The following is a 13616-nucleotide window of genomic DNA, read 5'->3' on the forward strand; positions in this document are numbered from 1 at the left end:
ACCTGTTTTCCAGCCCCCCAATTCTAGATGTTTTGAATACTTGCCGGTCACTAAACTAGTCGATAGAAAGCCGGTCTCTGTAGCGTTTCGTGTTCCATATGTTGAATATGCCCTGCCTCCCAGCTCCCAGGTTGTTGTTTATGCGTAACTCGAATCGAAAGATTGTTTTGATTTTTTGTGTTTGTGTGGAATCTGTTTTGATAATTTGCATAGCCGATTTTCTGGTTTATATCTCAATTTTATTGAAAATAATCATACTTTACCCCCGTGTGTATATCCAGATGGCAACAGTTTGTGGTATGATTGATAAATTTTTTGTAAACTAAATAACTAGTTTATTTTTATTGCGACAAAGATGTGAAATTAATGCTGCGTACATACAAATATGTATATATATATATATATATATATATATCGATTTTTTTTTAAATTCTTAAAGTACTTTTGTGCAGTTCATTAAATCTAGATAATTTCTTAGAAAATAATACGTTTAAGGATATAAAGCGCACATGAGTAAAAATCCAGTTTCACTCCTAGGATTAGCAAATTGTTTTGTGGCGTTTAGGAGAATATATAATCCTGTGTGTATGATGATAAACGATTACTGGATTAAAGTGAAGACATTTGAAAATTTTTGTTTGCAGTTTGTCTAGTTTTTTGCAATCGAAATGTACTTATTTACTTTTATATTCGAAATATCCATTAAAAAATATAAAACTGAATGTAAACAAAAAACTACTCACACACACACAAACACTGCAATGCAATCTCTATTAGAAAGTACTTAGAATAAAATACTTAAATTATAGAGTCCAAGTCAAGATTTGTGGTTTTTGTTGTTGTTGTTATTGTTGGTGGTTGATAACTATATCTCTAATATCTTAACACAAAAATTCTCATCGACTGAACGAATGAATGTTATGTTATATGTGGCATAGAAGGCTACTTCTCCAGTCGCTTGCGTTCTCTAATCATGCGATAAATTAAGTATATCATCGCCTATACTATTTTTGGGCATCTTAGCCGGTGGCGGTGCTGCCAAATCAGCAACGGATGCAAATTCCATACGTTTCTTTGGCATTCCAGTGCCAAGAAGTCCACCTGGTGGTGCCAATTCACCATACAAACGGCTCAAATCGGGGGACGGTCGCCGATGTGACGATCCGCTGCTGCCATCGGAGGGCGAAGGTGATGGCGTATTAGAGGGTACACTTGATATGGCCAAATCGACGGCACTAAAATTATATTTGCTTGCTCCTCCAGAGTTTGAATTGCCACCGCCGCCGCCGCCACCGCCGCCTCCACTGCTAGCTGACTTCGTTGGCGTTAGTCGCTCCAAAGCGGGTGATGCCGATGATTCTCTGGTACGCGCCGATGAAGGCGTTGTCGATTTGGGTGGTTTCATCATCATGGCTGACAGTGAATCCTGCTGGATCTTGAACAGCGCCGACGGTGTCATAAACATATTATTTGCGGCTAGAGTTGTCTTCGAAAGTGGATCGGGTATCCCATATTTGCCATGCTGATGTTGTTGTTGGAAAAATGCCGCATAGTCTTGAATTTTCTCCTGGGCCAATGCATTATAGTACGCAGCAGGATTGGCCAACGAAGAGGGTGAAGCTAAACCAGATGCTTGACCACCGACACCAGACCCACCACCACCACCACCTGAAGCAGGTGATTTCTGTGAGCTGGCCACTGCAGCGGCAGCAGCTGCAGCTGCAGCTCCCGATGGTGTGGCAAACAAGGCATCCAAATCTGCGGCAGCTTTATTCTGACGATACAACAAGGCCTTGATTTCGGTATCTTGCTTTTCAAGCTGCAACAATTGATTAAGCATGTCGCTTTGAATGTCTTTTTGTTTCTGTTTTGAGCTGCCGCCGCCTCCGCCAATGCCCGCTCCAGTGGCTAATAAGGCGGATAGTTCATTGTGGCCACCACCGGCCATGTGTTTATTTGATGAGGCCATTGCGGCAGCAAATTGATTATTCGGATCAAATAGTTTAGTGTAAGTCTGCAAGAGAGCTGTATAATCGGCAGCCGATTGTTGTTGTTGTTGCTGTTGTTGTTGTTGCTGCTGCTGCTGTTGCTTCTTGGAGCTGCTGCTGCTGGTCGAGGTGGAGCTACTTGCCACTGGTGTTGGAGGTATGGAAGCGGCCGCAACTGCTGCCATTTGTTGCTGCAAAAACACATTAAGATCTGTGTTCTGCTTACTCTGCTGTTGCATATAGGAATCGTAGCCGAGCAGCTTGGACGCTTGTATCAAATTATTATAGTCGGCACTCAGTGCAGCTGCTGCCGCCGCCGATGCCGATGACTGGCCAGATGATTTTAGGGACTTTCCAGATCCCGATGATGATGAGTTCGATGTTGCCTGATTAGTGGCCGTTGGCACATTTGGTCCAAGACCAACACCCGCCCCCGTGAGATAACTATAATCGGTGGAACCAAAACCCAAGGTGCCCAAAGTTGTGGCACCCAAAGCCTCGGCCTGTTGTAGCAAGAGAGCGGCATATTCCGGGGATCGTATAAGTTCACTCATTTTCAATGGATCATTCTTTAGTTCATCCAGTTCCTTCATTAGTTTTGTCTTGTACGAATTGGAAGATGAACTCGAATTCGAAGACGATGACGAGGATGATGATGATTTGGAATTCCGTTCCGATTTCGATTTACTGGGATTGCTGTGGCTATTATTGTTATTATTGCTACCACCAGCCACGGATGTGGCAGTTAGCGGCATATTGAAACTGTTTGAATAGGCAGCCACTGCAGCAGCCACATTCGGATCGCTTAGATTACCCAGCGTTGCGGCAGTCGGTACAGAATTGCCACCACCAACACCATGACCAGACTGTTGTTTAGGTCCTCCCACTTTGGCAGCCGCTGCGGCCAATTGATTGAGTGACGAGCTGCCATAATCCTTACGTTGCTGTTGAAACAGAGCAGACAGATCGGCCTGTAGAAAATTAGGTGGCAATTGTCCTGCCAATTGGGCCAAACTGGCTGCCATCAAATCATTGGCTGTGGGTAGGCAAGCCGCTGCTGTTGGAACTATGCCAAGTCCTGTGGCTGTTGGTGTTATGCTCGGACTGTTACGGGCAATGTCGCTGACACTGAATTTACCCGGACTGGGGGCAGGAGAGATTCGTGTGCGAGATGTGGATGTGTGCGAAGAGGTGTCCGATTTAGCAGGCGACGGTGAAGCTCGAACCGGCACCTCAAATTTGGCAGGGCTGGCTGAGTTTGATTGTATGGTTATGGGGCTATCCCGGGGCGAGGAAGTTAGTGTGGTTGTCGGTACGACATTTACTGTGCCGCCGCCACATACTGGTTGGCCTGGCGTCTGTGGAGGCAACAGTTGACCACCGGCAGCGGTTACCGTTGCAGCTGGAGGATGAAGATTTGGCAATACAGTTGGATGATTCGTGGGATTTGGAGTCGCCAACGGTGATAGCATTCGCACTGGATTCATATTGAGACCGGAAGGCATACAAAGTTGTTCCTGCAGGGACATTACTTTTAGCTCACTAGCTTTTTGTTCAGCCTGAAGCTCTGAGGTTTCCTCTTCTAACTTTCGCGCTGCATCATCCATCATGTTAACACCCAGGCACAGTTCTTCTTTGGCCATTTCGAGTTTAACATCGCCAACGTTAGCATCACCCAGTGTTTGAGGTGGAGGCTGCTGCTGATCCTCTACTTTCACCAGCAAATCATCGTCATTATCGATAATTTTGATAGTCTTGGGTGGAATGAAATCGTCCTCCTGCTCACAATCCAATACAGCGCATATCCAATTCCAAAGAGCCTTATCACTTTGTTTGGATGGGAACTTTGGGTACAAAGTGTTTTTCAATTTCTCATTGTACGTCACATCGTTATTGTAAATATTACGAAATTTCACAATTTCGCCACGATATTGAGTATAGTAATCGACACATAATTGTATTTCAGTGCGCACATCTTCGGGTATTTCCTTATCGGGTAAAACAGAATACTGCATCAACATCGGTCGGCCATACTCCACAGATTGCTTATTCTCATTGGGCGGAACAATCCAAATGCACTTGATAACCGATTCCAATGTTGGATTCTCATCATAATAGGGAGCTAATCGACAATTACAATTAGTCAAGTACTATAAAAAATTATATGTTGACTTACATAAAATGAGTGAAACACATGGCGTATACGTAAGATCACTAACGCCACGCATCCGTATCTGATAGTCCAATTGTGAGTCACAATCTCGTAGTGTAGGCTCTGCCTGGAATTTGGGATGCGAATGATACCAGCCAACTAATAAAAGTTGATCCTGTATCATGGCTTTTTGTATCTCACGCTCCACTTCTCCGGCACGTTTACGATCAAAACGTGTATTCCGACATGGATATGTCTTTGTGATTGTGAGTGCTATAATTATTTAACAAACAGCAATAGAAAATTTTAGTTAAGTTGTTGACTTAAAAGTAATTTCCATTAACCGAGCCGGACTCACTATGTGTGTTCATGTCCCAGGTGCCACCCAAATAGCCACACACTTCACGCATTGTCAAATGGCTATGGAAATCCGCCAATAAAAGTGCCGACGAGGTGACCGTAATTAGGAATGGTTGAAGTTTACCAACCGAAGTAAAGGGGACTGCCTCAATAAGCATATTGGCATCGCTGTAAAAAAATGTATAAAGTAATTAAGACTCCTTTTAGATGGGACACATTAACTTACTGAATAACATTACGATTGGGTATAGTATTATGGGCAAAAACGGAACGTTTTACTAAAGGCTCCGGTGAGTCTGTTTTACGATCGGCATCTAAAATAAAGAAATTTGTATTATAGTAAAGTTGGAATTTCAGAGAATTGGCTGTGCAACTTACCAGGATCACCATTCTCGGGCGAGGATTCTTTATGCATGGCGCATTTACGTAAATATGAATTTTTATAAGCATCCAATTTTTTGCCTTTATACTTGACCGACGCCCAACCGCAGCCGCTTTTCTTTTCGGGATTAATAATACGCTTACAGTGCATTGCCCATGCACTGGGCGTTAGAAATATGGTTTCAGTCTCTTGGGATTTAATTTTGCCATCAGACAATAGATCGCCAACAAATTTTTGACCCAAGTATTCAATGGTCATTAGAGATTTACCAGGCTGTAGAACATTTGCGGCCATTAGAGTTTGCAATGTAACCGTACGTCCAGTGCCATTAAATCCTTCGTAGTTATCCTTTGCCTGCATATTATAAAAAAATATATATGCATACACATACATACATACATGTATATATAAGCCGCATCACTTGCTTACCTCGTCGTCATTGTCTTCGTTGTAATTATCATCATCGGGTGCATCACTGTCCACATCTTTCTCACACAAACTATCATCGGTGGCTATGGTACCTGCACCAGTTTCAATAGCCGGCGTTGGCTCATCCACCTCTGTGGGCTCAGCTTCTCCGCCACCATCACCATCGCCATCCAAAGCGTTTGTGTTTGTTGTCGGCTGCCTCCCCTCACCGTCAGCGCCATCGCCATCGGTGCTGCGGTTATCACTGGCCTCGTCCAATAGATCTCCATCAGGCAATGAACCATTCTCCATGCCGTTTTCCATACGTTTCTTCTCTGCGCTTGGCAACTTTTCAAACAAACAAAAAGATTTACAATTTTTTTGCACTTTTATTCGTAGCCGCAGCCGCCGCAGAATTTATGTATGTATACAGTGTTGCCAACTCAGCTTTTTTCCCGTCAAATCTGGCTTTTTTGATAATCCATTTGCGGAATAATTCACCAGAGTTGTGCTCTGTTAATCGATATTTTATCGAAAACAATATCTGGTTATCGTCCTGAACAACAACAAAAAAAGGCGCGCATTCCGGCAATTGCAATTGCGACAAAGCTTCTTGTTAATTTTGTTTATGTATATTTAATTTGCAATGGCACTTTGGGTAGACAAGTACCGACCCCGTGAGCTATCAAAGCTTGATTATCATCAGGTAAGCATATAAAGCGACAGTGAGGCCAATTGTTTACATTTCAATCTTTCTCATCCCGTGATCAGGAACAGGCGGAAAATCTTCGCAATCTATGCAAGCAAAGTGATTTTCCCCATTTAATGTTTTACGGTCCATCTGGAGCTGGCAAAAAGACTCGCATCATGTGCCTATTGCGCGAAATGTATGGATCCGGTGTGGAGCGGCTACGGAATGAAACAATGACATTTACTACTCCTTCCAATCGCAAAATCGAGGTGATGACCGTCAGTAGTAACTATCACTTGGAAGTTAATCCCTCGGATGCCGGCATGTATGATCGCACTGTGGTCATTGATTTGATTAAACAAGTAGCTCAGACGCATCAAATCGAGATCAACGGCCAACGAGAGTTCCGTGTCATTGTTGTCTCTGAAGCGGATGAACTCACTAAGGATGCTCAACATGCCCTGCGTCGTACCATGGAAAAATATGTGGCCACATGCCGCATTATATTATCAGTTAACTCAACATCAAGAATCATACCGGCTATAAGATCGCGTTGCCTGGGCATCCGAGTGGCTGCTCCCTCCGAAACGGAAATAATAAACATCTTGCAGAGCACATGCAAACGCGAGGGTCTCGTGCTGCCCGTCGAATTGGCTAAACGTGTCGTCGATAAATCCGAACGTAATCTCCGGCGTGCTTTGCTTATGCTAGAGGCATCCAAAGTAGCCAAATCGCCATTTACAGCGAATCAGGAAATAGCCGAATTGGACTGGCAGGTATACCTACGAGAGACTGCCAATCAGATAATGAGCGAACAGACGCCAGCCAAGCTGGAGAAGATTCGCGAACGACTCTACGAATTACTCAGCCAGGGTGTGCCACCCAATTTGATATTTCGCGGACTTGTGGAGCAGCTCGTCAACAACTGTGATATTGTGCTAAAGGCCAAGACATTGGATTATGCCAGCCAATATGAGCATCGTATGCAGAATGGAGCCAAGCACATATTCCATCTGGAGGCTTTTGTGGCCCAATTTATGAACATTTATAAGAAATATTTGACCGAATCGGTCATGTCAGTTGATTTCTAAATTTAGAGCATTTATTAATTGTAAACGGGAAATTAATTATTTAATAAAAAAGTATATCAGCGATTTAATAGTTGCTGTTGCTGCCGATTCTCACGATTCTGCAATATAGCTAATTTCATTTTGTCCTCGGTGGTGCGTTTCACAGTTTTTATGTAGCGTGATACCTCCTCTTCCAATTGCACCCGAGCCTGCAATATATTTACACAAATTATTAGTTAATATTTCTAATCTAAATCATAATTTCCTTACCATTTCATAGTCAATGTGCTCTTTGCTATTTTCCCGCAGACAATGCAACAACAAATCAATTGTATTAATGGGAAATGCCAATTGAGGATTTTTCACATTTACAGAATGTTCGAAATCAAAATATTCACTGCCCGCTCCAAGCATGGCGCTAATCATCTCGCAGGCCAAATCAGCGGCCTCAATTAAACGATTGTGTTTGACAAAAAGTTGCAGCAACTCACGAGAATTGGCCAATTTGTAAGAATCGTATAGCCATTGAGGAATAAAAGCATTCAATGTAAGCAAACGATTGACAACGCTCTTACGTATAAGAGTAGATGCATCCAGTTCGTTGTCGACCACCAGTTTCTGGAGCAATGCCCAAGCCATATCGGCAGCATTATTGCGATGAGCTAGATCTAAGTAATTATACAAAAAAAAAAATAATGTTATTTTTGTGATATTCAATGAAATTGTTCTTAATTTACCTGCCAAATCGTTCTTTTGCAACCAAGACCAGGCATCTGTGGTCTTATCTTCCGTTGCCATAATACAGGCGGCGGTGAGACATTCAAATATTGGCAATACACTAAAATCATAACCTCGCGATAGCTTCAGGGCAGCTGTATATAACCCAGATGTGGCTAACAAATGGGATAACTCTTCAGCTCCAGCCTGATCGTAAGACACGGCATCGTCACGATGAGAGGTAAACTCTCTCAATGCCTCTGCGAGCAAAAGTTCCCGCTGTATGTCTTCCAATTCAAGGACAACAACTTGTTGGCCATTCACCTGGTCCTCTGGATCTTGATCCATGGGCACTCTTTCGTCTCCAATGGCGGGCTTAGCTATCCATCTATATCTTTGATCAACCAAATGTATGCAATTAATGCAAACCAGCAAAGCCGAGCAACGTTTTTGTAGGGCATTGGGTGAATCGTTATCCACCTGCAGACGCATTGCCTGCTCATACATCACTGTGGCAGCTGTAGGCAAATAAACAATATTAATTAAGCAAACTTGCGTACTGTTAATTCAACCTTTAATTCATACCTTTTCTCATATTACCCTTGTTTACATGAAAAGCGTACAAGAAATTATAAACTTCATTGTGTTCTATACTGATTGAACGGGCTCGCGACTCCACAATATTTTCAAACTCATCTTGAAGGCCTACATAGGGGAATTCAATAAGCATATCGAGTCCCTTATTTTGAAATAGTTCAATAACCAATTGTCTTAAGCAATCCTTGCGCCTGGAGGTGTCCGCATTGTGTACCAAGGCATGATAGGCCTCCTCATAGTGTCCAAGTTGTAAATGATTATTAAATATAATCGATTGAAACATTGGCAATTGCGGATCATTTGGCAATAGCATGTTCATGGCCATATTTGCAAGTTGTATGATATAGTCGAGTGCAGAATGTTGTACAAAAAGTTGAATAACTTTCAAATAATAATGTACCGTCGCCTGCATTCTATCCTCAGTGGTTTGATCCATTTCATCCAAACCTTGAAGTCTACTATAGAGTGGAGTATGCTTAAGCACATGTTCGAAAAGAAAAGGCTCATGGAGTACACCGCTTGCTGCTTCCTCAAACAAAAATACCGCCTTGTGGGGTTCGCCACTATCCAAAAGTGAAACGGCTAGCATAAAGCGTCGCGAATGTGATTTCCTCTTACACCATCTGGATAATATACGCACATAGTCTTGGATAATAATATGATGGCAGGTTCCAAATAGCCATTCGGGGAATACATAATTCGGAGCATCGGGCCATCTGCAAGAACATTGAAATTACTTTTCCAACAATAACAATAAGAGTTAATTACTTACAGCATTTGATTAATGAAACCGACAAGCTGCAACAAATTTTCACGCAACGACAATGAGTCCGCTGCATCAGAATTTGGAGACGTTTTTAATAGCATCGACAACGCAGAGAACAGACCCTTTGACTGCAGGAACAGGCTTAGCAAAGTTGTCTGACCGATTCCCAATCCGCGTGCATTACTTGAAAATGGTCGAGTGTAACCATCAAAGAGTTGGGCCATAGTTAAACGTTGAACCGATGCCTCGCTGCAAGCAAAAACAATATTTAGACGGGAATTCTTTAATGCAACAAAATAATAAAGTTCACTTACAAGCCGGCTGGAGCATTCAAGGATATTGGAGTTTCAGCAATCCAAACTAGAGCAAAGTAAGAGTTAAGATAATTAAGATTTCTAATCAAGCTCTCTTTCTCTGATCCAATTTCACCAAAGGAAATACACTGCAATATGAACAGATTGCGAGAGACGGAAAACCTAAAAAAATGGTTTATTTGAAGAATATTAAAGTGAATTTTAAATATATTTAATTTCAAACTAACCGTATCATGGCAATTTGTTTAACCGTCTCGGCAAGGACTGATAGTCCATATTCACTACCAAATAATGCTCCAGTTGGCAGCAAATAACGCATCGATTGCGAATAGTCTGTAAATATGTGAATCAGTAAACGTGGTAAAGGGGATTTTCAAAAACACTTACTTGGTAGCTGGGATTCGGATTCTTCATTGACCATAGAAAGTACATCAAGAAGCATATTTATGGCTAGCTCGATATTAGGAACATCTTGCATATATTGTTTCATTTGCTTAATTAGTAAAGGATCCATGGCATAAATATTATTATCATCGCCTTCTTCTGAAGTTTCTAGCAGCATTCTTTTAACTACATCATAAGCTGATTCCTGTTGATATAGTTTCTTATCCAATTCCATTTTAATATCTTCCGAAAGTAATTTTTCCAAGTGGGTAACAACTTTCATTAGTTCAATAAAACCTATGGCCGCTGTAGAATCATTGTGACAATATGGAGCCAATAATGAGGCATCAGTATGTTCGCCAATAAGCATAAGATGTTCCAACATTTCACATGGTCGCAACAGAGCAAAAGATTGCCGTCTAACAATGCAAACAGCATCCATGGATGGCAAAACAGCCAATCCAGTTGGTTCCGAGAATTTTACATGGTATTGCTCACATCCGGAATAAAAACGATCCCAGAGTCTGGTAGCAATTTCCGTGTACTCCTCGTCACTTACAACAATTTCTTTTAATTCATTTTGGATTTCTTCCTCAACAGCCTGGCAAACCTGCTCTTTAAGCATGGCCATTGACAATTGCTTGACATCGAATTGCATGTTGACACGTCGAAACATCTAAAAAGGCAATAAAATTATAAGTTAAACAAAATTAGCTTCTTTTGTTATAACTTACATAAAGAGCTTTGGCAATCACATTGCGATCAAATCGTCCAGGATGGAATATAAAGGAACAGTACGCTTCACGAGGATCAACACCTTGTTCAATTTGCAAACAATAGCGATCTGGAGGAGGTTCAAGGGCAGCTGATACCCATCGAATACTCTCATCGGCGCATAGGAAATATGCAGATACATTAAAATCCCCCTCAGCGTTGCTCCACAATACCCAGATATGCGACGAAGTTGCATCAAAGTCAGCCATATCCATTTTGGGCGCTGGCACTGTGTGTTGGAGTAGTAAAGTAGCTCTTCCATTTGCATCACCAGGATTTGGAACGATGCTAACTCCAATAAATTGTGCACCAATATCAAGCGAGATGAATATGCAAAAAGTTTCCTCATCTATTTTTCGTATTACATTGTTTTGGGCTGAAAAATAAAACGTGAGACTTTCCTTTTTTTTTTAGTATTTTCCTTGGGTACTTACGTCCTTGGGAGGCCATGACAGCTTGAGCTGTACAGTTAATGCTAGATATGGGTTGCACTGTATCCACAGACCATAAACGCAATTCATTGCTACGATAGAGAACTAGAAGATAAATTTCATCATCAATCTGACTGAATGCCATTGATACTGCTGCTTCTTGAGCCTCCGTTCGGCCGCTACAAAAAAAAGGTGTAGATCATCATAAGTTAATGCAAGCGAGCTACAACAGATTCACTTACATTAGGGCACCCTTAAGATTGGACAAAAAACGTGGCATTAAATGCGATTCCTTCACCTCCTGACTTGTGGTGTTGCCTGTGGCACAGTTCATAACATGAAGCATTAGCTTTGTGGGATAGGCAACTGCAAAATATGCAAAGCATTCATCCTCTATATGGGACACAAAAGATGCAGCTACATGTGGCAGATTATTAGGTGAAGTGCCGAAACCATCAACACAGAATGTCATAGGATTAATTGCTTTATCGTTGACATCACAAAAGATTGACTGCGGTTGCAGTCCATCCCCGATGCCGGGCTCATCCCCGTCAGATTTAATTGGGAATACAAAACGATGAACGCTACTGACAGTCACCACCAGAAGGTTTATTTGATGTGCTTCCTCCGTCAAGGATACATTTAACACGGCAGAGTCTGTGAAACGCAATCGTAGATGATTCCTGAGTAACGACACATCTAAACTAACATCTGACAGCTCCAAGACATCTTGATACGTGCGCCTGTAAACCAATCTAATTATTTTTGCACTGTGCATATTCCAATGCACAAACTTACCAGTAAATAAAACGATTTCTGGTCTGAACATTTCCCACACTTTTGAAACAATAGCCGCCAGATTTCTCAAATGTCTTGATGTCCTGCAATGTAATCTGTGTGCCTGCTCACATGGAGAATGGGAAACGAAATCAGTAATGTATCTGGGTACGAATCGTCGCTTGGAAGAACTCACCAGTATTGATGTTTACTTCAATCCATTCAACTGAGCCCAAGTTCTTGGGTATAACCTCACGAAAACTGATGCTTGCATTCATATTGAAATTTTACATTTATTTATATTAATAAGACATATAATAAACACACCAGGTTATTGGCGGCAACCGGCATCAGAGACTGAAGGCCCCTTAGCACTAGTTGTGGAACCAGTACTTAAAGAAATTATAAATCAATGGTTCATGGGACAGCAATGTTTAATAAACATATTGTTTTTCGTTTCAGACTTTAATAGGCTATATATACATTTAGTTTTTATTGCAAGGCAAATCAAGGGAGAACTAATGTAACCTGGTTTTATTTTTACGAAACTAGTTCCCGTCAAAGTTCTAAGGGCTAGGCAATCGTGAAAATGTGCGGTTATTTTTTTTAGGTGGTTCAACAAGTGACAACAAGAGAACGATTATCATCATGACAGATTTGGACGCTAGCCATGATTCACAAGAGACAGATTCCGATGAACTATTCTGTTTACCCGGTGAACGGCTTTGCCGTGTGGAGGACAACATTATCTTAGGTTTGGGTACATACGAACAGAATGGCTATATATACGCCTGCAAGTCAGGAATAGTTAGTATTGATGATTCCGATGAAAATGTGAGTATTACCCCAATGTACATACGTCTCGCCAGTATTAACCATTGAGTGCTTCTAGACCCAAATTGTTAGCGTACACAAGCCAGGATTTCATTTGACCATTCCGGTTACGGGAGATATAGTTACTGCACGTGTTCTAGTCACGACTCCAAAATTTGCCAAATGTGCTATATTCTGCGTTAGGAATCAACTATTGGAGAACAGCTATCGTGGACTTTTGAGAAAGGAGGATGTACGAGAAACCGAAAAGGATCGTGTCGATATCTACAAATCATTTAAGCCCGGTGATGTGATTTTGGCTCGTGTCCTAAATCAACTGGAACAATCTATTCTATTAAGCACTGCAGAAACTGAGCTCGGCGTTGTAATAGCCTATGCCAGTGATGTGCGCAAGAACCGAGTACCAATGATACCCGTCGGTTGGGCCGAAATGCAGTGTCCCCAAACAACGATTAAAGAACCTAGAAAGGTGGCTAAAGTCCTACCAGAGAGTACAATTAAAATTGAAAAATGATATTTAACTTGAGTTATTTCTTCCTTGTTGTTTGAGGGGTTAGTAATAGGATGTAAATCATTTAAATTATTTGTTTTATTATTTGTATTTGCAAGAAATGGGCTACAATAGTCATAATATTCTTGAGATAAACATAAACTGTTTGGCAAACATTTTTGGTCTTCTGGAAAAGTTGATCTAAAAGAAATTTGAAAGCAAACAAAACATTTTTAAATCACAAAACAAATTTTCTTCAATAAATCTACTGTAAAAAGAAATACTGTAGCATCTATCAAAACAAGTTTTCAATTAAAGTTCCGTAAATTTTTTATATTTTCAATGAGATTATAAATTATGATGTACTATAGTTTCTATCTAAAAATTTTTGAAAATTTTTTTTTTTCTATTTCGATTTTTTTAAAAATTGTAAAAAAAATTTGATGAGTATTTTTATAGATAGCACTGTATCCACAGAAAT

General features: G+C 41.1%; 4 protein-coding genes across 4 annotated transcripts; 2 read left to right on the forward strand and 2 right to left on the reverse strand.

The window, feature by feature from the left end:
- Positions 1–430: 430 nt before the first annotated feature.
- LOC6642003 (MPN domain-containing protein CG4751) lies at positions 431–5734 on the reverse strand. Its single transcript, XM_002064991.4, has 6 exons — positions 5312–5734; positions 4879–5236; positions 4727–4814; positions 4499–4668; positions 4165–4413; positions 431–4110 (listed from the first exon to the last, which is right to left on the reverse strand). The coding sequence occupies exons 1-6, from the start codon at positions 5612–5614 to the stop codon at positions 968–970; spliced, it is 4311 nt and encodes a 1436-aa protein (XP_002065027.2). The 5' UTR covers positions 5615–5734; the 3' UTR covers positions 431–967.
- Positions 5735–5849: 115 nt separating this feature from the next.
- On the forward strand, positions 5850–7140 carry LOC6642004 (replication factor C subunit 3). The gene is made up of 2 exons (XM_002064992.4): positions 5850–5996; positions 6062–7140. The coding sequence occupies exons 1-2, from the start codon at positions 5937–5939 to the stop codon at positions 7070–7072; spliced, it is 1071 nt and encodes a 356-aa protein (XP_002065028.1). The 5' UTR covers positions 5850–5936; the 3' UTR covers positions 7073–7140.
- On the reverse strand, positions 7062–12171 carry LOC6642005 (nuclear pore complex protein Nup160 homolog). Its single transcript, XM_002064993.4, has 13 exons — positions 12008–12171; positions 11833–11935; positions 11277–11777; positions 11038–11213; positions 10564–10979; positions 9833–10505; positions 9673–9778; positions 9446–9607; positions 9138–9380; positions 8354–9081; positions 7789–8286; positions 7322–7719; positions 7062–7260 (listed from the first exon to the last, which is right to left on the reverse strand). Exons 1-13 carry the CDS (start codon positions 12087–12089, stop codon positions 7129–7131), a joined length of 4218 nt encoding a protein of 1405 aa, XP_002065029.1. The 5' UTR covers positions 12090–12171; the 3' UTR covers positions 7062–7128.
- Positions 12172–12386: 215 nt separating this feature from the next.
- Positions 12387–13166, forward strand: LOC6641918 (exosome complex component CSL4). The gene is made up of 2 exons (XM_002064994.4): positions 12387–12645; positions 12704–13166. The coding sequence occupies exons 1-2, from the start codon at positions 12460–12462 to the stop codon at positions 13157–13159; spliced, it is 642 nt and encodes a 213-aa protein (XP_002065030.1). The 5' UTR covers positions 12387–12459; the 3' UTR covers positions 13160–13166.
- Positions 13167–13616: the final 450 nt, after the last annotated feature.

Source organism: Drosophila willistoni, assembly GCF_018902025.1.
Source record: "Drosophila willistoni isolate 14030-0811.24 chromosome 2R unlocalized genomic scaffold, UCI_dwil_1.1 Seg167, whole genome shotgun sequence".
Lineage (NCBI taxonomy): Eukaryota > Metazoa > Arthropoda > Insecta > Diptera > Drosophilidae > Drosophila > Drosophila willistoni.